The sequence below is a fragment of the Mustela lutreola genome, chromosome 2, assembly GCF_030435805.1.
Source record: "Mustela lutreola isolate mMusLut2 chromosome 2, mMusLut2.pri, whole genome shotgun sequence".
NCBI lineage: Eukaryota > Metazoa > Chordata > Mammalia > Carnivora > Mustelidae > Mustela > Mustela lutreola.
The window spans coordinates 178,776,310-178,801,432 of record NC_081291.1 but is presented as its reverse complement, the minus strand read 5'-3'; the positions used below and the strand labels follow the sequence as shown (position 1 = coordinate 178,801,432).

Sequence of the window (25,123 nt, the reverse complement as noted above, 5' to 3'; positions counted from 1 at the left end):
TTTGAAATATCTCCTCTACCGAAGCCATCAGCAGATGAAAGGTAGTTGAAAACAAAAGAGCAGATGAGCTAATATGGGGAAAAGTCTAGAATGAAAGAAGAGGGAGGTCAAGGATACAGTCAGAAAGGAGCATCATTCAGGGCAAAGAGGGAAACATGTCCTAGTGTAAAACACTGAGATGCAGCAATCAAGGACAGAGGCAGAGAGCGTTACCGTAAGAAACCAGAGAAGACTTTAATAGTACCAAACACTACAGTTGGTTAGGAAAATAATTAGATATTCTTTGGAGGTGGCATTTAAAGTTGGTTGTGTCCTTGAAGAAGGTTTTAGTAAACTGGCAGAGCAGAGAAAATAAATGATAAGGAATCAAATAGGACAATTTCCAATCTATTTTTCTTTTCTTTTTATATTACCTGTTGGGTCTCCTTGTATTATGTATGAGTAAGCTTCAGCCACTCCAGTTTACTGTCCCTTTTTAAAATTAGATCTGACTGTTTTCCGAGTCCAGGCTTTTATACATGGCTCCCTCAACCTATTGGTTTGCCTCGTTCTTCTCCAATTATTATCCTGATAATCCTATAAAGTCAGGATTATACTTGGAATTATACTTCCACTTGAAAACCTTTCTTTCTTCCTCCTGGTCACCATTCCCTTCCCTCAGTATATTTTTATATAACATGTTTACACTTTTTTTAGTATTACAGCCCAAATTGCACACTAGTTACCAATGAAAGTGCCTTTCCTTCTCCCCACTAGATGATGAGCTTCTTGTAGGAGCCATATATAAAAACTAAGAACTTATCTCCACCATTTTCACATCCTGTGCCACAGTCCCCATTATCTTTTCCAATACTCTACATACAGAAAGTACTTGATAAAAGTTGAACAGAATGGAAATGTTAGCAGTTAGTGCAGCAGGTATTGAAGATCTAACTCAATTTGTTGATAGTTTCTCAAAAAGGTGCATGACATGATTGGTGACAATACATGGAACCAATTCAATGCAGAGTGAAGGACTGATGTGAAGGAGTTGTTGAGCCTAGCTAAACACCCCACACATTTTTTTTCCTCTCTAAATGCTAATCATCTTTATAAACCATATTAATCTCTCCAATAACTGTCCAAACTAACCCAAGACTCTCTTTGGCTTATTTTACATTTTATGCACAGGATAATGAACACCATTCTAAACATGATGTCAGTTACATAAGAATCAGCAAGGTGATCATCAAATGACTTAGTGACTTTAGCAAAGATCATTTACTTTAACCTCATTGTCTCACAGGTCATCTTTAATTTATGTCACAGAGTTAATATGTTTTGGGAGCTGAATCTCCCCATAGAAATATACTGACATCATCATAGGGAAGTCCCATAAGCATTTGATGGAAAAGTTTAGTTTTGCATTATAAGAAACATAATTATTGACACTGACTTCTTAGTCTCCTAGATTTTCATTCTTTTAATCCCAAATGTTTTTGAGACTATAGTTAATATCTTGAAATTCTACAAGATATACCACCATTTAAAAAAAAAAAAACCTGATATTGTAAGACTCTTCTCAGAGCACTCAGGTAAAGGAAGTATTCAAATTTATCTTTACCTTTACTATTAGCATCCATAAGTATTGATTAATCTGAATTAGTTAGCCTATATACATTGTTCTCCGCTTTCAACTTCTCACCTTTCTAGCTCTTCTCACAATTGAAGGCTATTTTAACTTAGTTTGTTTAACTATTTAAACTAAGTTTATGGTGACTTTTCCTGGATTATAAGGTATATCTTCAAAACATACAGTTAAGAATGCAGTTTAATTCAGAAACAATTCTAGATTGTTGTGCGTATATAGGGTATGCTTGAGAATGCAGGAAGTAAAAATCAGTGTGGTCTGGTGCATTTAGTTAAAACTTTCTTAAGTAACATTGTATGTAAACTTTGCTCTACATAAAGAAGAAGAGGACTGAGATATCTGGGAAAATAGACAGGAATGATGGGGTGGATAAAATCAGTTTTTATAGAAATGGATCTGAGGTGAAAATATACAGACATTTACTTCCTTGGAGAACAAAAGTAATTTTCTTAAAGGATGAAAGTCTTATTCTTAAACTTTTGTGATCTTCATACAATTCCTAAGATACAAATTTAATACTTGTTGAATGTTATTTTCAGGCATTCACTCCACCAGGAGAGTATATGGAATCTTTGTGCTCAATTACAAAAATGTGTATACATGAAAATTGATGGTAAATTTATTTTAAGGATCCTTAATACAAAAATTGAAACTGAAATTCTTTGTCATCAATGAACCAAATATGAGTATGCAAGATTTTTACACTATTCATACATGAATTCATGAAGACAAATATTTTCCATCGTAAGCATTCTTCTTGCAATTACAAAAATATTCATGGGAATGTTGATTTTCAGAATTGAGGTTATAAAATGACATGTTAGGGGAATGACTATCCCCTAGAGGTTTGTGTGCCTGTATCCAGAGATAGTAAGGGAAGTTTGGAGAAGCTTCTCTCTTTGCTATAAAAAGAAAAATTTGGAAATAAAGTTATACACATTCTAAATTAGAATCTTACATCTCCAGAATTCCTATCTCAACAGAGAAGGTGGATATGACTGAAAATAACTACTCCTTGACCACCGAATTTATCCTCATAGGATTTACAGATCACCCAAAGTTGAAGAGCCTCCTGTTTGTGGTGTTTCTCACTATCTGTGTGATCACTATGGTGGGGAATCTGGGCCTGGTGGCATTGATTTTTATGGAGCATCATCTTCACACACCAATGTACATCTTTCTGGGCAACCTGGCTCTGATGGATTCCTGTTGCTCCTGTGCCATTACCCCCAAAATGTTAGAGAACTTCTTTTCAAAGGACAAAACAATTTCCCTCTATGAATGCATGGCACAATTTTATTTTCTCTGCCTTGCTGAAACTACAGACTGTTTTCTCCTGGCAGCAATGGCCTATGATCGCTATGTGGCCATATGCAGCCCACTGCAGTACCACACCATGATGTCAAAGAAAGTGTGCATTCAGATGACCACAGGGGCCTACATAGCTGGAAACCTGCATCCCGTGATTCAGGTAGGGTTTCTATTTAGGTTAACTTTCTGTGGGTCAAATCAAATTAATCACTTTTTTTGTGATGTTTTTCCATTATACAGACTTTCCTGTGTTGACCCTTACATCAATGAATTGATGCTATTTATCTTTGCAGGTGCAGTTTTAGTCTTCTCTGTTATCATAGTCCTAATCTCCTATCTCTGCATCCTTTTCATGATTTTCAAAATGAAATCCAAAGAGGGAAGAGGCAAAGCCTTATCTACTTGTGCATCCCACTTTCTCTCTGTCTCAATATTCTATGGTTCTCTTCTCTTTGTGTACATTCGACCACATTCAGTTAAAGAAGAGGATGAAGATATACCTGGTGCTGTTTTTTATACTCTAGTGATCCCTTTATTAAACCCTTTTATTTATAGTCTAAGAAATAAGGAAGTAATAAATGCTATGAAAAAGGTTATAAAGAAAATTTTATAAAATTTTAAAGGAAGAATCATCCCCTGTGGAAAATTAATTTAAATTTGAAAAAAATGATTTTCAAAATCATGGAATATTGAGAAAGTAAAAAAGTACCACTTTGTTCATAAAATATTCAATTACTAATACAAGTAAGTATAGGAGTCAAATAAATAAGTTCTGCAAGGAGAGATTCTGCTACACTGTATTCCAAAATCTTAGCTACTAGCTCCCTTTAAGAATGAATTAAATAATTATTCTTGAGGTCACAAAAAGATTAGCTAAACTATTAACTAATTCCTTCAAAGAGTGATAAGTTATAATTTTCAACAAATACAACAAATATTAGGGATACAAGTGAGTATATGTAAAGATCACCTCCATTTAATATTGTTGACAAATTTCTGGAATTCCAAAGCATAATCTTACAAAGTCTGGTACATTCTATGTTCTCAAGAATTTATCCCTTCTTAAACTACAACATCTGTCAGATGTACACTGTATGTATTTGATTCCCAATTTTCTTTGAGTCTTTTTCATGAGAGTATATTTGAATATTAATTCACATGGAATATCTGTTCTGAAAAAGAATATTTTCATCCTTGTGGCACCTGGGTGGCTGTCAGTTAAGCCTCTGCCTTTGGCCTGGGTCATAATCTCAGGGTCCTGGGATCGGGCCCCACGTCATGTTCTCTACTCATCAGGGGGCCTGCTTCCTTCTCTCTCTCTGCCTGCCTCTCTGCCTACTTGTGATCTCTCTCTCTCTGTCAGATAAATAAATAAAATCTTTAAAAAAAAAAGAATATTTTCACCCTTAAAAGGAGAAATTTTGTTATACATCATTAGCCACAATTAAAATTATTAAAGACAAGAAAAGAATACTACTAAAGATTTATAATTAAAAGAGACTACTTTGATCTTTAGTGTTCATCAATTTTACTCTCATCTTTTCTGAAGTAGTGTGTCTGTATACTTGTGATTTATCAATCTCTAGATGAAATAGATGGTATTCATCCAGAAATCCTTATAGATTTGCATATTTTTATATAGTTTGATTAGGTGTCCATCAAAAATGAAGTGCAATTTTGAATACATTGTACATAATGTAGGTACTTATTCCAATGTAAACTACTGATACATTAATAGCATTAAGAAAAAGTTGGAGATGCTGTAAGCATAAATGAGGCACAAAATAGTAAAAATTCTAAATATCTAAACATAAATATTTATTGATCACTTTCATTTACAAATATAAATGAAGAAGTAATTTACTGAAAACGTATTTTCTGCTAGGCACATAGCTACACCTTAAATAGATATTACCTATTACCTATCAACTTGTTAGATATAATTTTTCATGAATTTTCTCAATAAAAATCCTCATACTTTGAAACATTGAGTGACTTGCTCAAGTTCAACCAGGTGATTCAGACTGAGCTCAAATTTGTATCAGTGTTGCTTGGAACTTTAGGAAATGGGGAGCCTTGTTACATGGGATATTTCGTCCGTATGCAGGATCAGAAGTAAGATGTGCTTTAAAAGTGATTTGTAGAAAATAATGTTTGGAGGAAAAAAGGAACGAGTATGACCACAGTCAATATTTATGGAAATAAGTGTGACAGTGGGAACTGGGAAGAAGGAGGTGAACCATGGACAGAGTCACAGAGCTGACAAAACTATCCTTAACAGGTGTTGTGGAATATGGGAAGTAAGGATGGAAGGGAATCAGGTTACTGAGAATCTTAAATGCCAACCTAAGGAATCTGAATTTATCTCAGAGGCGTCTGATACTGAATTCTTCCTAGAACCAGGTAATATGACTCTATTTTTCAAGAAAACTAATCTGGCAATTGATTGGGAAGGAGGCTAGAAACAATGAGGCTAACTGCCAGAATTCATATATTAGATGATGAGAGCTGACACTGGAGGATGAAAGGGGAGGAGGGCACAGATATAAGCAACATTTTAAAGAAAAAATAGCAAACTGTGACTACCCAATAATAAAATGAAGGCCTGTCTTCTTCCTGTGAGTACCAACCTAGTTATGACTGATTTTCTATCACTAATACTCAAAAAGATACCTGACGCATTTGGCCATTCATTAGCCATTTCTGTTAATATATTTTAATATAATCATTTAATTTAATATATGACATGTCTGTTATTTTTATTTTTAAATAAGTCAGTGAATATTTTTAATTTCTTGGTTTTAATTTCTAATATTGTAAATACTTTTAGCTGTAACTCACAAACACAAAGCTCTACAGGGTCTTAAATACATTTTTAAAAAGCATTAAAGGAATCCAGATACCTGAGTTCAATGAATGCTGTTTCTTTGTATCCACTCTCTGTTTTAGAAGATACTTTTGGTTATCAGATTCACATTCTTTGGTCCCTTTCCCTTTTCAAGGGGTACCACAAATTCTGTTTATGTATTTCTGTGCCACCTGCTTCCAACCCTTACCAACACTGAAGCCTAGAGGTCTGTTAAGGGAAGAGTTGGTGGCTTACTTGGGCCCAGTGCGTCAACAGAGGTAATTTTGTGAAAGTTTCTGGGTTATATGTTTCCTTTATTTTAAAAGAGATCTACAAGAAAAGGTAGTCTTTCTTCCTCTGAATGTCATGCTGTGTGGATATGAAATCTGGCACAGTCCAGAACCATTTGCTATCAAAATAGAAACCAGCCTGGACATGAAGTCAACACACAAATGAGGGCATAACTGAGGGAATCACAGAGAAGCAGACCCGGGGCCTCTGGAATTAACTATCCCTTCTCATTTCAAAGTCCAGTAGATCTTCTTACCATTAAACTTGTTAAAAAATGCTTTTATTACAATTGAATAAATATTAATAGACACATTCATGTCTCTTGCCTCATCTGTCATTTTTGCTTTATTTCAAATTAATTCACAGACACCCTTTTAACTTGAAAATAACTTTTCATCAGTATCCATTTAACTACTCAACATATCTGTCACATTTTTTACTTTTATTTCTATATTTTAATTTTCTACAACCCCACAGGACAATGGAGAACAAAGAGGTTTCAAAATTTGTCCACAGAAATATTAAGGCAAGCTCAGGGATCAATTTAGAGATCAAATTGCCTTTTACAAAATCCATGTTCTTAACCACTAAGTCATGTTATACACAACATAGAGAAGTGAAAGTAGCAAGAGAGGAAAAATTACAAGAAACTAAGCTGTTAAGTGGATAGAGAAATAGGGCAGAGGATCCAGAAAAATGTGAATCAGTGACATTTTCCTCCAGATTTTTTTTGAAAAATTTCAAACCTACAGAAAAGTTGAGAGAATGTACATGAATTTTTCTAAATCAAGATGATTAATTGTTAAACTTGTACCACTTTTGCCCAATAATACATCTGCAAATGTGTATATACATGTATTTAATATACATATTTATGTCTATACATATAAATATAAGATTATGACAATTTATCCATTAATTCTCAAACGTACATCTCAAAATAACAAAGAGATTTCCTACATTGTCCTATCATTTTTTTAAGGATTTTGTTCATTTATTTGAGAGGGAGAGAGAGAGAGAAAGAGGGAACACAAGTGGGAGGGGGCGAAGCAGGAACCCTAGGTGCTTGGAGTCTGATTCCAGGACTCCAGGATCATGACCTGAGCTGAAAGCAGACCTTAACTGACTAAGCCATCCAGGCACCGCATCATATCATTATTATCCTTAAGAAATTTAGCATCATCTAATATGATGTTCATATTGAAATTATTCCCAATTTTCCCAAAATTATCCTTCCTAGCGATTTATTTTTTCATCAAGAATTCAATTAAAGGCCATTATTTGCTTTATTATCATTCTTTAATCTCCTGTAATGTAGAACAAACTTCTTGCCTTTTTTTTTCCTTTCATGACATTTAAAAATTTTTAAATATTTGTGTCAGACATCATTTAAAGTATCCCACCATCTCTATTTTTGTGATGTATCCTCATGATTAGATTAAATTAAATAATTCAGCAATCACGGGTATACTGTTTTCTTCTCCCATCATGAGGCCTATCACATCAGCTTTTCTTGTTAACTGATGCTGTTCACCGGTTACTTCAGTTAGGTGGCACCCTCAGCAATAGGATAAAGATAACTATTTCCTTGCTAATAAAATCTAATCTTTAGGGTGATACATTGAGCTCATATGAATTTCTTGTTCCCTAGTAATTTTTCATCAACAGTTTTAGCATCTCATGACTTTAATTTTTTGAATCAATTATTTTCATTGGAAGAAGAAAACTGGTGATTGTTTTCCCCCAAGTGTTCTCTGGATTCATTCTGAGAAACAAAAACTTTACCTCAAAGATTCTCATTCATTTTTAAAAGTTTTTCAAACAATATTGATTTATAGAAAGTAATATAATATAGAGAATTCCCATATATGACATACCCACTTTCCTATGTCATTAATATCCTACATTAGTATGGTACTTTTGCTAAAATTAATGAGCCAATATTGATACATTGTGATGAAGTGAAGTTCATACTTGATGCAGATTTCCATAGTTTAATCTAGTGTCCTTGCATTGAGAATCCCATTCAGCATGTCACTTTATATGTAGTCATCATGACCATTTAGTAATCAGGTGTCTGTGATAGTTTTTCAGACAATCCTTGTTTTTGATGTCCATGATAAGTTTTGAGAAGCACTAATCAGGCATTTTGTAGAATGTCCCTGAACTGGGATTCTTCTGACGTTTTTCTCATGATTAGACTGGCGGGGGGCGGGGGATAGCTTTTTAGGAGAAAAGCCACAGAGGTAAATCACCATTTTCTTTACATCCTACTGGTGGCAAATACTGTCCTCATCACTTGTAACTCTTTTGATGTTGAACTTGACTACCTGGTTGAGGTAGAGTTTGCCAGGTTTCTCCATGGTGGAACTGCTCTCTCTCCACCTTCTCTTACTGTGTTGGGTAAGGAAGAAGACACTATCCACAGCCCACACTTACAGAGAAGAGAGAAATGGATCACCTCCATGGGGCAAAGTATCTATATAATCTGGAATTCTTCTGCATGGAAGATGTGTCTATTCACCTCACTTATTTATACATTCAATCCTCTATTTACATCAGTATAGAATCATGGATATTTATTTTATACTTCGATAAAATTAAATACTACTCCATTAATTCTGGTGCTCAAATCATTCTAGCTTTGGCCACAGGGAGCTCTTTCCATGGGTTCCTGTGTCCCTTTGGCATACATCCATCACTGTGTATGCAGGGGAAGTTTTGTGTTTGTTCTTTAGCTTTGATTTTTTCCTCTTCCCTCCCTCCCTCCCTCCCTCCCTCTCTCCCTCCCTCCCTCTCTTCTTCTCTCTCTCTTTCTCCCTCCCTCTCTCTTCCTCCTTCCCTCTCTTTCTTTCTTTTTATTTATTTATTTATTTATTTATTATTTTTCTCTTCTTTTTTCTATTTTCTGGCATTACAAGATGTTCCAGGCTCATCCTGCATATTTATTTCCTACCCTAGTCACCACATCAGCTATTTCTTCAAGTAGACTCAATTCCTTTCATTGGAAAATGGTATTAAGAACCAAATTCTGAGACATAGGTATGCTAATTGTTTCTGCAATGTCACTGCTCTGGGTCCTGTCAGCTGGCAGAGTTGGGTATGTGTGTGTGTTCCTATCATTCCATATTCTTGCCAACAACTGGTATCTTTTATCTATTTTTTTAATTTCAGATTTCTTTTATGTTATGCCCTTTATAGTTTTAATTCATAATTCCCTATGGCAAATAATGTGGAGCATATTTTCATATGCTTATTTACCATCTGTATTTCTTCTTTGGTAAAATGCTTGTTCAGGACTTTTGTCCAATTTTTATTCGATTCTTTGCTTTTTGTTCATTGTTTATCAACAAACAACAAACAACTTGGATTTTCTTATATAAGTCTTTTATTAGAAATGTGTTTTTCTGGAACTCCCAGAAGCCCATGCTGATGCACTTACTGCTGGCTTTATTTCTCTGTGGGTCTGTGCATTTCTTCTCATTCTCTTTCTCCTTCATCCTTTGGATTGCATACTCTCTGTTGATATAACTTCAAATTCACCAATCTTCCGGCTATCAGTTTAAATCTACAGTTGAGCTTCTGTGATATTTTTTAAATTTTAGTTGTACTTTTCAATTACAGAATTTCCACGTTTCTTTATACTTTCTCTTCCTTCATAGTCTATTTCACATAACATTGCATTCATACCTTCCTTATTTAATTTAATCCTGGTTTCCTTTAGTTCTATGAACACATTTATCATGATTATTTATTTTATTTTTTAAAATTTCTTTTCAGCAAAACAGAATTCATTGTTTTTGTACTGCCTCCAGTGCCCCATGCAATACGTGCCCTCCATAATACCCACCACCTGGCTCACCCAATGTCCCACCCCCTGCCCCTTCAAAACCCTCAGATTGTTTTTCAGAGTCCATAGTCTCTCATGGTTCACCTCCCCTTCCAATTTCCCTCAACTCCCTCTCTTCTCCATCTCCCCATGTCCTCCATGTTATTTGTTATGCTCTACAAATAAGTAAAACCATATGAAAATTGACTCTTTCTGCTTGACTTATTTCACTCAGCATAATCTCTTCCAGTCCCATCCATGTTGATACAAAAGTTGGGTATTCGTCCTTTCTGTTGATACAAAAGTTGGGTATTCGTCCTTTCTGATGGAGGCATAATACTCCATAGTGTATATGGACCACATCTTCCTTATCCATTCGTCCATTGAAGGGCATCTTGGTTCTTTTGACAATTTGGTGACCGTGGCCATTGCTGCTATAAACATTGGGGTACAGATGGCCCCTCTTTTCACTACATCTGTATCTTTGTAAATACCCACTATGCAATTTCTCGGTCATAGGGAAGCTCTATTTTTAATATCTTAAGGAATCTCCACACTGTTCTCCAAAGTAGCTGCACCAACTTGCATTCCCATATTAAGTTTTTTTTTTTTCCTGTTAAATGCAATATATTAGTACCCTTATAGGCAGTTTATGTTCTCCGCTAATTTTTCAGTATCTCATGACTTTTTTGTTGCTGTTGAGAACTTGACATTTAAGATAATATACACTGTAGAACTCTGGATATTCATTCATTCTTGGATCTTGTTATATCTTTGTTTATTTTTTTAGGAATTGGGTAGATATTTTGTGTGTGTGTGTGTGTGTGTGTGTGTGTGTGTGTGTGAAGTCCATTTCTCTGCAGTGTAAAGACTCCAGTGTTGCTCTTAGAGGATGCAGTATGCACACAGTCCCTTGGGATGACCATGGTTTTATCATAGGTCCTCTTCTATCTTTCTTTGACCACAACCAGCTGTTAGGTCCCATTAACTCCTAGCAATAGAACAAGCACTCTCTTCCTCTCTCTCAAGTGACTTGGGGAATAAGTTGTTCTACATTCATAAGCAATTAAATTTGGGCCCCTTTGAAGTATGGTTTGTGAGGATAATGTTTGAGAGTCTTTCTAAATAGAAGCAAACTCCTCCCATTTGCTCTTGCATTTTTCCAGGCAAACCAGCAGGATGTTTCACCAATGGTTCCACCAATCTTCTCCTAATCATCTTTTGCCAATAAAGTTACTTTCTTTGAGGGACACATTGGCGGTTGCTATACTTGACTAATGAATCATTGAACACTACGACAATAACTTATGATGTACTACATGCTGGCTAACTGAACATAATAAAAAATTAAAAAAAAAAGAAATGAATCTCTTCTGAAAGGATATAAAAATATTTATTCACATTATTTAATGAGATAAGGAATCATTAAATTAAGATGTTCAAACATGTTTCTCAAATTACCATAAAATTCATACTTAGAAAAATCTGAAAATTATGTTTTAACTTTGGGGGTTGCTATCAAAGATTAGGTGAAAAGAAAATTACAAAATTTGATTTGAAACTGATTTTCTACTATTAGTTTTAATAAAAAATAGTCAAATATCAGCAAATTCATATGGTTCTACCTAATTAGAAGCAAGAGACAGCTGGAAAACTAATTTTCACACCAAACGAAACAACCCACCCCATGTGTTGTAACAAATAAAATCTTTGCAAGAGAGGATGACTTCAGCTATTGTGATATGTGATATGAAATACCAACCACAACATATATTAAACATGAGGATTTATAGTGCCAGCATTCCATGCTTCAGGTTGCTACCAGTAAGGCTGTAACTCACGAGGTCCAATATGCCTGACTTTCCACAGTGCATATTAAAGGCTGATGTTGGACTGACATTCACAGACAGTTTGCGGGTTACAAGGGATAGGGACATTGTCCTAAATAAATAACTTCCTAATACAAAAATTCCATGTTAGTAACTTTAAAACCCCATGCCCAAGTGCTTTGCATCTTTGTTTAGATTTTCTGCCTTCCATGGAAGGTAATGAAAGGCATGATACTTGAAGAGTGAGGAAGAGGCAGAAAAGTGAGTAAGCAGCAACTGCATAGGCAATAATCAGCTGCAGAGTAGTACTGGCTCTGCTGTAAGTCAGAAGCAGACTTGACTATTTCTGTGCTATAGAACACAAACATCCATAGCCTTTATATGACTTTTTAAAAAACTAGCCACTTTAAATAGGACACACAGGGTCATAAAACTCCCCTGAAAACATGTTTTTAAAACTCTGAAACATAATGGATAAAGAGGCTCTTCTTTTCTTTCTTTTTTTTTTTTTTAAGATTTTATTTATTTATTTGACAGACAGAGATCACAGGTAGGCAGAGAGGCAAGCAGAAAGAGAGGAGGAAGCAGGCTCCCTGCTGATCAGGGCTCAATCCCAGGACCCTGGGATCATGACCTGAGCGGAAGGCAGAGGCTTTAAGCCACTGAGCCACCCAGGTGCCCCGGCTCTTATTTTCTAATGGGGCAAGGGGTTCCCATATTTTTTGGTAGATAAAACAGAGACTCCAGAAACAAGGCATTTTCTGAAGAACCACAGAGACACTCGTTCAGAATCCTGTACTTCTTTATCCTAAAATATTGAGATTTAAATCAACTCAGATGCGATATACTATTGAGTTTCTTCTTATTTTTTTATTTTATTTTAAAAAAGACAGATTAGGATATTATAATAAATTACTAAATTTCATTTTTTAAAAATCTGTCAAGTCTACAGTAGTGGAATAAATAAATAAGAATTTTAAAAATTCAATGTTTATAGACATTTTATTAAAAAATAACTGAATTAAAAGATATTAAATAATGTTGATACACACCAGGAAGGAATTTAGACAAGGAAGGCATGTCATTTCACCACAAGAAATAAAAATCTTAGTTGTAAATCAATGAGAACCCAAAACTTTAGGTCTTTTGGTAGGTTTTCCAAGCTCCAGAGGGTCATTATGGAGGAAACTTCTTAATGGTACTGAGCTAGAATAAATAAGATAGGAGTTGGAAAATTTTACTCTGTGACCCCAAAGTAGTTTTGGAAAGAAAGTACTCTTAATGAGCCTGATGTGTGAGGAGGCAGGGAGCAAAAATCCAAAATGGTTTGGTTGTACTGAAAATCCTACTGATGTTAAGGAAAGCTAAGAAACAAAAAAACAAAAAACAGAAAAAGTGAAGTAAAATAAGGTTAATCCTCTTCTTTGGCTGAATTGGAATTCTTACAGTTTACAAAGTTAAAATTTCAAGTAAACACTGTATTTTTCACTTCCATTATTGTAGACAGACACAGTTTGGTTAAACAGCTGCCATACTTCACCTTGAATAAAGCTGTATGCACATATTTGGGGAAAAGGATCTTAGATAATCTCCTTATTTTATATTGCTTAAGTCTTTGAAAAGAGCATTAATGCTCTGGTTGGCTGACTATCTACAATGGCAAAGTGACCATAGGTTCTGACAACAATAAGAGGTTTCTCAGAGACACTAAAGAATTTCTAGTTCAACAGATAGTTATTCACTGAAAAGTCTAACAGACTTCAGTAGACGTTTTTGGATCAATTTCCCACTATCAGTTTTCTTTCACAAATGTGTGGCAAGTGTCTACCCATTTTTTGCTGTCTGGACTCTAAACCCAAATTAGTTTGTTTAAAAGATGGACTTATTTGGAATAATCCACATACATTTTAGTGGTATTAAGAAACAAATGTCTGTGAATAAATAGAATGGATTTTCAGGATAAAATAGAATATCCACAAAGAAAAAAAATTAAATTAAAAACAATGGGGGGGAGACAAAGGGAAATATTAATATTGAGAAATAACAAAAATGGCAGTTGCAAAGCAGGCAGCTTCCCACCCATTCCACATGAAATGCTTTCATTAAGGTTTACTCTTTCCTGTTGGTATGAGCAACCCAGATGAAAAGAGCAGAAGCCATGAACTGTAAGGGAGCTGAGACGCAAGCCAGGCAGAAGAACCATTCAAATTCCCCAGACACCTTCTCAGACAGCTTTAGCTTCTGGTGGAGTAGTTCAGTTCCAGCATCATAACATCTTACTGAGCCCAGTGTAAACAGATGTTGGAGGAAAACAAAACATAACTAGGTAAGAGCATAGTAAGAGCTTTTCAAGTGACAGAGCAGGGCATCAATATGTGATTGTTTAAGAATTATGACTCTTTGTCTCTATGGAAACAGGAAGAAGATAAAAGGTTTGTATAATGACAAGACTCACCTGCAATAAGATGGAGAATGCCTGTGGCAATGGTGGGATACCAACTCTGGCAAATGCAAGCACAAAGTCCAGTCACAGCCCTAAAGCACATCAAATCTAGATTAAAAATGGTGAAAGGAACTGGAAATGCCAAAGATCTGATTTTGAAAAAGAGAAAAGAAAGATGTTACCATGATTTCAGACAGTTTTTTCACAATGACAGTTTCATGGGCTAATTAGATCTTTTCTCAAGAAGTGAGAAAGGAAGGGCCCTTTGATGGTGCAGTTGGTTGAGCACCTCACTCTTGGTTTCTGCCCAGGTGATGATCTCAGGGTCCTGAGAAGAGCCCTGTGCTGGGTTCTATGCTTAGCGGAGAGTCTGCTCAAGATTCTCTCTCTTTTTCCCTCTGTCCCTCAACCTGCTCATGCTCTCCCTTCTTCTCTCTTTCTCTCTAAAATATTTTTTTCAGCTACTGATCTTAAGTTGTTTTTTTCTTTAATTTAATTTCTTTTCAGTATAACAGAATTCATTGTTTATGCACCACACCCAGCGCTCCATGCAATACGTGCACTCCATAATACCCACCACCAGGGTCCCCCAACCTCCCACCCCCACCCCCTCAAATCCCTCAGATTGTTTTTCAGAGTCCACAGTCTCTCATGGTTTATCTCCCCCTCCAATTTCCCTCAACTCCCTTCTCCTCTCCATCTCCACATGTCCTCTGTGTTATTTCTTATGCTCCACAAATAAATGAAACCATATGATAATTAACTCTCTCTGCTTGACTTATTTCACTCAGCATAATCTCTTCCAGTCCCGTCCATGTTGCTACAAAAGTTGGGTATTCATCCTTTCTGATGGAGGCATAATACTCCATAAGTGTATATGGACCACATTTTCCTTATCCATTCGTCCATTGAAGGGCATCATGGTTCTTTCCATAGTTTGGCAACCGTGGCCATTGCTGCTATAAACATTGGGGTACAGATGGCCCTGCTTCTCACTACATCTGTATCTTTGGGGTAAATACCCAGGAGTGCAATTGCAGAGTCATAGGGAAGTTCTATTTTTAATTTCTTGAGGAATCTCCACACTGTTCTCCAAAGAGGCTGCACCAACTTGCATTCCCACCAACTGTGGAAGAGGGTTCCCCTTTCTCCACATCCCCTCCAACACATGTTGTTTCCTGTCTTGTTAATTTTGGCCATTCTAACTGGTATAAGGTGATATCTCAATGTGGTTTTAATTTGAATCTCCCCGAGGGCTAGTGATGATGAACATTTTTTCATGTGTCTGATAGCCATTTGTATGTCTTGATTGGAAAAGTGTCTGTTCATATCTTCTGCCCATTTTTTGATATGATTGCCTGTTTTGTGTGTGTTGAGTTTGAGGAGTTCATTATAGGTCCTGTCATTTGCAAATATCTTCTCCCATTCCGTGGGTTGCCTTTTTGTTTTTTTTACGGTTTCCTTTACTGTGCAGAAGCTTTTGATTTTGATGAAGTCCCAAAAGTTTAGTTTCGCTTTTGTTTCCTTTGCCTTTGGAGACAGATGACATGATTCTTTATATGGAAAACCCAAAAGACTCCACCCCCAAACTACTAGAACTCATACAGCAATTCAGCAATGTGGCAGGATACAAAGTCAATGTGCAGAAATCAGTGGCTTTCTAATACCCTAACAATGAAAATACAGAAAGGGAAATTAGAGAATCGATTCCATTTACTATAGCACCAAGAACCATAAGATATCTGGGAATAAACCTAACCAAAGAGGTAAATGATCTGTACTCAAGGAACTACAGAACACTCATGAAAGAAATTGAAGAAGACACAAAAAGATGGAAGACCATTCCATGCTCTTGGATAGGAAGAATAAACATTGTTAAAATGTCTATACTGCCTAGAGCAATCTATACTTTTAATGCCATTCCGATCAAAATTCCACCAGTATTCTTCAAAGAGCTGGAGCAAATAATCCAAAAATTTGTATGGAATCAGAAGAGACCCTGAATCGCTAAGGAAACGCTGAAAAACAAAAATAAAACTGGGGGCATCACGTTACCTGATTTCAAGCTTTATTACAAAGCTGTGATCACCAAGACAGCATGGTACTGGCATAAAAACAGACACATAGACCAGTGGAACAGAGTAGAGAGCCCAGATATGGACCCTCAACTCTATGGTCAATTAATCTTCAACAAAACAGGAAAAGATATACAGTGGAAAAAAGACAGTCTCTTCAATAAATGGTGCTGGAGAAACTGGACAGCTATATGTAGAAGAATGAAACTCGACCATTCTCTTACACCGTACACAAAGATAAACTCAAAATGGATAAAACACCTCAACGTGAGACAGGAATCCATCAGAATCCTAGAGGAGAACATAGGCAGTAATCTCTTTGATATCAGCCACAGCAACTTCTTTCAAGATATGTGTCTTCAATTTCTTTCATGAGTTTCATTGCCAATTTGGATACCTTTTATTCTCTTTGTTGTCTGATTGCTGTTGCTAGGACTTCTAATACTATGTTGAACAAGAGTGTTGAAAGTGGGCATCCTTGTCTTGTTCCTGATCTCAACAGGAAGGCCGCAAGCTTTTTTCCCATTGAGAATGATATTTGCTGTGGGTTTTTCATGGATAGATTTTATGAAGCTCAGGAATGTTCCCTCTATCCCTATACTTTGAAGCATTTTAATCAGGAACAGATGCTGGATTTTGTCAAATGCTTTTTCTGCATCAGTTGAGAGGACCATGTTGTTCTTTTCTCTTCTATTATAGATTTGTTCTGTCACATTGATTGATTTGCAAATGTTGAACCACCCTTGCAACCCAAGGATGAAATCCACCTGGTCATGGTGGATAATCTTTTTAATGTGCTGTTGGATCCAAATTGCTAGGATCTTGCTGGGAATCTTAGCATCCATCTTCATCAGGGATATTGGTCTGAAATTCTCCTTTTTGGTGGGGTCTTTGCCTGGTTTGGGGATCAAGGTAATGCTGGCTTCATAATAAGAGTCTGGAAGTTCTCCTTCTGCTTCAATTTTTTAAACAGCTTCAGCAGAATAGATGTTATTTCTTCTTTGAAAGTTTGGTAGAATTCCCCCCGGAATCCATCAGGTCCCAGGCTCTTGTTTTTTGGGAGGTTTTTGATCATTGCTTCAATCTCATTACTAGATATTGGTCTATTTGGGTTGTCAATTTCTTCCTGGTTCAATTTTGGAAGTTATAGTTTTCTAGGAAGGCATCAATTTCATCTAGGTTGCTTAACTTACTGGCATTAAACTGTTGATAATAATTTCTGATGATTGTTTCTATTTCCTTGGTGTTAGTTGTGATAGCTCCCTTTTTGGGGTAGCAATTCTCATATCAGATAAATTGGGTTTTAACCTAAAGACTGTAGTCAGAGATACAGAAGGACACTACATAATTCTTAAAGGGATGTCCACCAAGAAGATCTAACAATTGTAAATATTTATGCCCCCAATATGGGAGCATCAATTACATAAGAAAACTGTTAATCAAAATGAAGAGTCATATTGATATGAATACATTAATAGTAGGAGATCTTAACATGTCACTCTCGGTAATAGATATATCATACAAGCAGAAAATCAATAAAGAAACAAGAACATTGAATGACACATTGGACCAGATGAACCTCATAGATATATGGAACATTCCACCCCAAAACAGCAGAATACCCATTCTTCTTGAGTGCACATGGAACCTTCTCCAGAACAGACCACATACTGCATCACAAATCAGGTCTCAACCTATACCAAAAGATTGAGATTATTTCTTGCATATTCTCAGATCACAATGCTTTGAAGCTGGAGCTCAACCAAAAGGAAAAGTTTGTAAAGAACTCAAACACCTGGAAACTAAAGACCACCTTGCTTAAGAATACTTGGAGCAACCAGGAGATCAAAGAAGAACTTAAACAATTTATGGAAACTAATGAGAATGAAGACACTTTGGTCCAAAACCTATGGGATACAGCAAAGGTGGTCCTAAGGGGGAAATACATAGCCATCCAAGCCTCCCTCAGAAAAATAGAAAAACCCAGAATACACCAACTGTCTCTACACCTTAAAGAACTGGGGAATCAACAACAAATTAAGCCAGCTCCACACAAAAGAAGGGAAATAATCAAGATTAGAGCAGAGATAGAAACTAGAGATACAGTAGAACGCATCAATGAAATTAGAAACTGTTTTTTTTGAAAGAATCAATAAGATTGATAAACCATTGGCCAAACTAATCCAAAAGAAAAGAGAGAAGGTGCAAATTAATAAAATAAATTTAAAATCATTTTTTTAAAAAAGTGAGAAAGGAATACTTTAATATTGGGGATTCTTTTTTAAAGCACTTTGTTCAAAAAGATGCTACCCGATAAAAGTAAAAGCACACTAACAGTTAATAATTACTGAGGCTCACTGTGTCAGGACTGTTCTGCACATGCTTTGTGTATTAATCCTCCCTGAAGCTCTATGAAGGATTTATATATTTTATAAATGAGGGCACTGAGGCAAGAGATACAAATAACTTGTACAAGGTAACACAGTAAGTGGTATATCCAGCATTTGAAGTAAAACCTTCTGGCTCCACTTGCAAATAAATCTATATCCTTATAGGATCTCAAGGCAGGAATAAGAAGTTAATGAATGGTGATTATAAAAATTCTGTTGAAAGAATATACATAGAGCATAAAGCAGAGGATTTCAGCACTCAATAAGTGGCAACTTTAATTACCATAATTTCCTCAAGAACATGGGAAGATAGCTGATGACTTTACAAACCAACCCCTCCCATTTTTACATTATTTTAATTATTAGAAATGTCTTAATATCAACTCTAAACCAAATTTGATTTTCTAGGCCTCATTTAACTTTTTTGGAACTACACAAGTCTTTTCTCCAGTTTCCCTTCAAACTCTGTCAATAATAAACTTCTTCTTATATACTTGCAATACAAAATTGAATACCTTGAATAACATGGTTTAAGTGTACAGGCTGACATATATGCAGATTTTTAATAGAACAGTACTGTAAATGTATATTCTATTCCTTATGATTTTCATAGTAACATTCTTTTCTCTCTAACTTACTTTATGTAAGAATACAGCATATAATTTCATAATATACAAAATGTGTCTCAATTGACCATTTTATGTTATTGATAAGGCTTCTGATCAACAGTGGGCTGTTCGTAGTTATGCTTTGGGGAAGTTAAAAGCTACATGTGGAATATTGACTAAGTGAAAGAGACAGTGCTCCTAACCCTTACATTTTTCAAGGGTCAACTCTATTTGCCATCTTTATTCAATGCTTCTTCTCATGACATTGTCATTCTACGCATAAGCTCCAGAAAGTCTCTATGGCCTGAATATCAGGTCCAAATATGAAGACATTATTTCCTAGGTAGTCGGACCATCAAAGAACAGAATGCTCCTAATAAATATTTTCATTATTATGATACCTATACTTTTGTTACTACTACAAAAGACTGGATTAACATTTTTCATAGTCCTGAACTTTGACACATATAGAGCGTGTAATCAACTTTTTTCAGATATCCCTATCTGAACTCAGGAACGGAAATGTTTATCTCAAATATAGAAATTTATTATTTATCTAAATTTAATATTTGAGTACAGATTCTTTGCCTCTTTGGTTAGGTTTATTCCAAGGTACCCTATAACAATTGTAAATGGGATTGACTCCTTAATTTCTCTTTCTTCTATCTTGCTGTTGGTGTATAGAAATGCCACTGATTTCTGTGCATTTATTTTATATCCTGACACTTTACTGAATTCCTGTATGAGTTCTAGCTGTTTTGGAGTGGAGTCTTTTGGGTTTTCCACATGAAGTATCACATCATCTGCAAAGAGTGAGAATATAACTTCTTCTTTACTGATTTGGTTGCCTTTTATTTCTTTTTGTTGTCTGATTGCTGAGGTGAGGACTTCTAGTACTATGCTGAATAACAGTGGTGATAATGGACATTGCTGCCATGTTCCTGACCTTATTGGAAAAACTCTGTTTTTCTCCACTGAGAATGATATTTGCAGTGGGTTTTTCATAGATGGCTTTGATGATATGAGGTATGTACCCTCTATCCCTACACTTTGAAGAGTTTTGATCAGGAAAGGATGCTGTACTTTGTCAAATCCTTTTTCAGCATCTATTGAGAGGATCATATGGTTCTTGCTCTTTCTTTTATTAATATATTGTATCACATTGATTTGCAGATACTGAACCAACCTTGCAGCCCTGGAGTAAATCCCACTTGGTAGTGGTGAATAATCCTTTTAATGTACTGCTGGATCCTATTGACTAGAATTTTGGTGAGCATCTGTGATCCTCATGGATATTGGTCTGTAATTCTCCTTTTTGGTGGGGTCTTTGTCTGGTTTTGGGATCAAGGTAGTGCTGGCCTCATAAAATGAGTTTGGAAATTTCTCTTCCATTTCTATTGTTTGGAACAGAGTCAGGATAGTAGCTATTAATTCTTCTTTAAATCTTTGGTAGAATTCCCTTGGGAAACCATCTGCTCCCGGTCTCTTATTTGTTGGGAGATTTTTGTTGACTGCTTCCATCTCCTTCCTGGTTATGGGTCTGTTCAGGTTTTCTGTTTCTTTCTGGTTCAGTTTTGGTAGTTTATACATCTCTATGTATGCATCCATTTCTTCCAGATTGTCAAATATTCTGGTGTATAGTTGCTCATAATATGCTTTTATAATTGTTTATATTTCTTTGGTTTGGTGTTGGTTGTGCTCTCTCCTCTTTCATTCATGATTTTATTTATTTGGGTCCTTTCTCTTTTCTTTTTGATAAGTCTGGCCAGGGGGTTATCAATCTTATTAATTCCTTCAAAGAACCAGCTCCTAGTTTCATTGATTTGTTCTATTGTTCTTTTGGTTTCTACTTCATTGATTTCTACTCTGATCTTAATTATTTCTGTTTAGGTTGAGGCTTTCTTTGCTGTTGAGTATAGGCTTTCTTTGCTGTTCTTTCTCCAGGTCCTTCAGGATTTGGGCTTTCTTTGCTGTTCATTCTTCAGCTCCTTCAGGTGTACGGGTAGGTTGTGTACTTGAGACCTTTCTTGTTCTATAAATTACTCATGAAAGAAATTGAGCGAGATACAAAGAAATGGAAGGACATTCCATGCTCATTGACTGCAAGGACAAATATTGTGAAAAGGTCTATGGTACCTAAAGCAATCTACACGTATAATGTAAACCCTATCAAAATACCACATTTTTTTTTTTTTACCACAGAAATGGAACAGATAACCTTAAAATTTGTATGGAACCAGAAAAGACCCCAAAATAGCCAGAGGAATGTTGAAAAAGAAAACCAGCATTGATGATATCACAATGCAGACTTCATGCTCTATTACAATGCTATAATCATCAAAACAGTATGCTACTGGCACAAAAATAAACTCATAGATCAATGGAACAGAATAGAGAGCCCAGAATTGTACCCTCAACTCTATGGTCAACTAATCTTTAACAAAGCCAGAATAATATCCAATGGAAAAAAGGCAGCCTGTTCAACTAATGGTGTTGAGAAAATTTGAAAGCCACATGCTTTCAATTAAACTGGACTATTTCCTTACACTACACACAAAAATAGACTCAAAAATGGATGAAAGACTCAATGTGAGACAGGAAGAAATCTATCAAAATCTTTGAGAAGAACACAGGCAGCAGCTTCTTCGACCTCAGCTGCAGCAACCTCTTCCTAGAAACATCACCAAAGGCAAGGGAAGAAGGGGAAAAAATGAACTATTGGGACCTCATCAAGACCAAAAGCTTTTGCAAAGCAAAGAACCAAAAAAAAAAAAACAGTCAACAAAACCAAAAGACAATGAAGAGAATGGGAAAAGATTTTTGCAAATTAAATATCATATAAAAGGCTAGTATCCAAAATCTATAAAGAAGTTATCAAACTCAATACCTAAAGAGCGATTAATCCAATCAAATGGGCAGAAAACATGAGCAGACATTTTGGCAAAAAGACATCTAAAATGGCCAACAGATACATGAGACGGTGCTCAACATCTCTCAGCATCAGGGAATTACAAATCAAAACCACAGTGAGATACCATCTCACACCAATCAGAATGGCTAAAATTAACAAGTCAGGAAATGACAGGTGCTGGAGAGGATGCAGAGAAAGGGGGACCCTTTTACTGTGATGTTGGGAATGCAAGCTGATACACTCTGCAAAACAGTATGAAGATTCCTGAAAAAGTTGGAAATAGAGATACCCCATGGCCCATCAATAACACTATTGGCTATTTACCCTAAATCTGAAGGGGCACTTATAGCTGAATGGTTATAGTAGCAATGTCCACAATAGCCAAACTATGGAAAGAACCTAGATGTTGATCAACAGATGAATGGATAAAGATGTGGTATATATAAAATGGAATAATATGCATCCATTAAAAAAAAGCCACAAAATCTTGCCATTTGCAACGTTGTGGATGAAATGAGTATGTGTTATGTTAAGGAACATTAGTCGGTCAGAGAAAGACAATTATCATATTATCTTTCTGGTGTAGGGAATTTGAAAGGCAGGGTGGGGGTTCACGGGGGGAAGGGGAAAAAATGAAATAAGAAATGACTGGGGAGGAGAAAAATCATGTTAAATTTTAAAAAATTTTAAAAAGCTATTGGTTTCATCACATAAATCTCTTTCCCTCAGAGAAGATGGAAAGATCTTAGTAACTCATGGGCACAAACTTTAACTGACTATTTTTCCTAGATGCCACTGAGGGAAGAGAGGAGGGAAAAACCTTATTACAAGGAGCACTGTTCTATTAGGGGAAAAAAAAAAAAGAATATGAAGAGAAGATTCAGGTGTTGCTGATCATGATGCATTTACTTGTTATCAAGAACAGAAAGTAAAATTTCTTTGTACACTAAAAATAAAATAAAATATTTAAAATTTAAATATTTAAAAATATTTAAAATAAAATAAAATAAAATATAAAAATAAAATAAATTTTCCCTTTAAAAAATGGCCCACTATTGATATCTTTAAAAAAATTTTTTTTTAAATTTATTTTTAGCATAACAATATTCATTGTTTTTGCACCACACACAATGCTCCATGCAATCTGTGCCCTCTCCAATACCCACCACCTGGTTCCCCCAACTCCCCACCCCCCGCCTCTTCAAAACCCTCAGATTGTTTTTAAGAGTCCATAGTCTCTCATGGTTCACCTCCCCTTCCAATTTCCCTCAACATCTTTTGGGGACGTCTGTAGTCTGTCATCCAATGTGTTCACTGCTTCTCTCAACTCCATATTTCTAATTTGGTAAGTATGTATCTAACTTTAAAATATATTATCAACAGAACAGCGTTCACTGCAATATCATTAGAGATCTTATTCCAAGTTGATGCAATGTACTGACTCATCTAGGTCAATAACAGAGATCAACAATTGGCAGATTTATTTTCTTTTTCCCTCAACTGTACTGCTGAGATCAATGTACTCACAGGTCTGAAGCAGATGGATCCCTCTGCAATGGTTTCTAAGATCAACAAGTTTCTCCACAAACTGCTCATTAAGTATGAAACTCATGCATGGTCACCACATCACATGACTCTGCAACACGACTAACAATACTGCTTGTTGTTTGAATTATAAACCTTTAACAAAAATCCCTTTCTGTAGTTACTCTCTGAAATAAAAAGCGATATAGAGAGATGTTCCCAGAGGACAACAACCTCTTTGGCCTTGAGTGACACACAGGATTCACTGATGCTCAATGAATGCCAGTGGTTCTCAGGCTTAACTCATGGGCACAAGGAAAGAAAAGAAAAGTTGGAGCAGTAAAATGAATGAGAATAGATATGCAAGAAGACTAGGAAGGTGGAGAAGACAAAGACGTAAATAAATAGGACCTTTGATTGTCTTTGCCAAAGCTGCTCCTCAAACCACCCTCTTACCCATTTCAGTTAATGATAAATCCATCCTTCCAGTTCTAGTTCTTTCTAGCTCATCCTTCTGGTTTTCAAATGGAGAGTAATTGTCTGTAATGATAGCAATGGCTTAGCTCTAAACCTAGGGGCCTGTGCTGTGATTTGCCTAGAGACCAGCCTAAGTCCCCTAAAAGCATCTTTATTTCTCACTATGCCTTCAACTACCATTAGTTTTGGTGGATCATGTGACCCAAGGAGTAGAGCACCTTGTACAGCTGTTTACACCTTTGTAAATCCTTCTCCTGTTCATATTCACACTTAAAACTAATAGCTTTCCTGGACACTTGGTAAATGGGTTGGTATAATACACCCAAATGAAGGTGACATTGGATCCAAATCCACAGACCCCAAAAGGTGCCTTACCTTTCGGTTGGTTGTAAGAGGGCCAGATGCAGCAACTTATCCTTTAAACATCTTAGAAGAGATGTCTCCCCATGATCCATTGCTGGATTGCCTAGATATAAGAGCCTTGAATTTTGTTGAATATATTTCTCAACTTCTGGTACACAAGTGTCTACCAATAGGTCTACAGTTGCTGCTTCATAAGAAATAAATGTGATAGCTTATGGCAGGGAAAGAAGATGAAGGTCCTCGAATAAATATTTGAAAATCATGTATCTGATAAGAGCCTCATAAGCAGAATATAAGAAGAATCTCAAAGCTAAAAAATAAGAAATATATCTCAATTTAGAAATAGAAAATATTTCAGTAGACACTTCTGTAAACAAGATATGTAGATATCAAACAGAGACACAAAAATATGTTCAACAAAATTCATCATTGGGAAAATGCACATGACTATAGTGAGATACACTGGCCCACCATTTAAAATAACTAAAGTTGAGCGGCACCTGAGAGGCTCAGTTGGTTAAGCATCTGCCTTCTGCTAAGGTCAGGGTCCTGGGATTGAGTCCTGCATCCAGCTCTTGCTCAGTGGGGTGTCTG

General features: G+C 35.9%; 1 protein-coding gene and 1 pseudogene across 1 annotated transcript; one reads left to right on the top strand and one right to left on the bottom strand.

The window, feature by feature from the left end:
* The first annotated feature begins 2,624 nt into the window (after window positions 1–2,624).
* Window positions 2,625–3,554, top strand: LOC131825936 (olfactory receptor 5K3-like). The gene has a single exon (XM_059165261.1). It carries the CDS (start codon window positions 2,625–2,627, stop codon window positions 3,552–3,554), a length of 930 nt encoding a protein of 309 aa, XP_059021244.1.
* An 8,878-nt stretch (window positions 3,555–12,432) lies between these two features.
* LOC131825648 (claudin domain-containing protein 1-like) lies at window positions 12,433–24,621 on the bottom strand (annotated as a pseudogene).
* Between the last annotated feature and the right edge of the window lie 502 nt (window positions 24,622–25,123).

What these genes read in the sequence shown, in the direction of transcription:
- LOC131825936 (XM_059165261.1), top strand. Translation starts at nt 2,625, where the DNA reads ATGACTGAAAATAACTACTCCTTGACCACCGAATTTATCCTCATAGGA.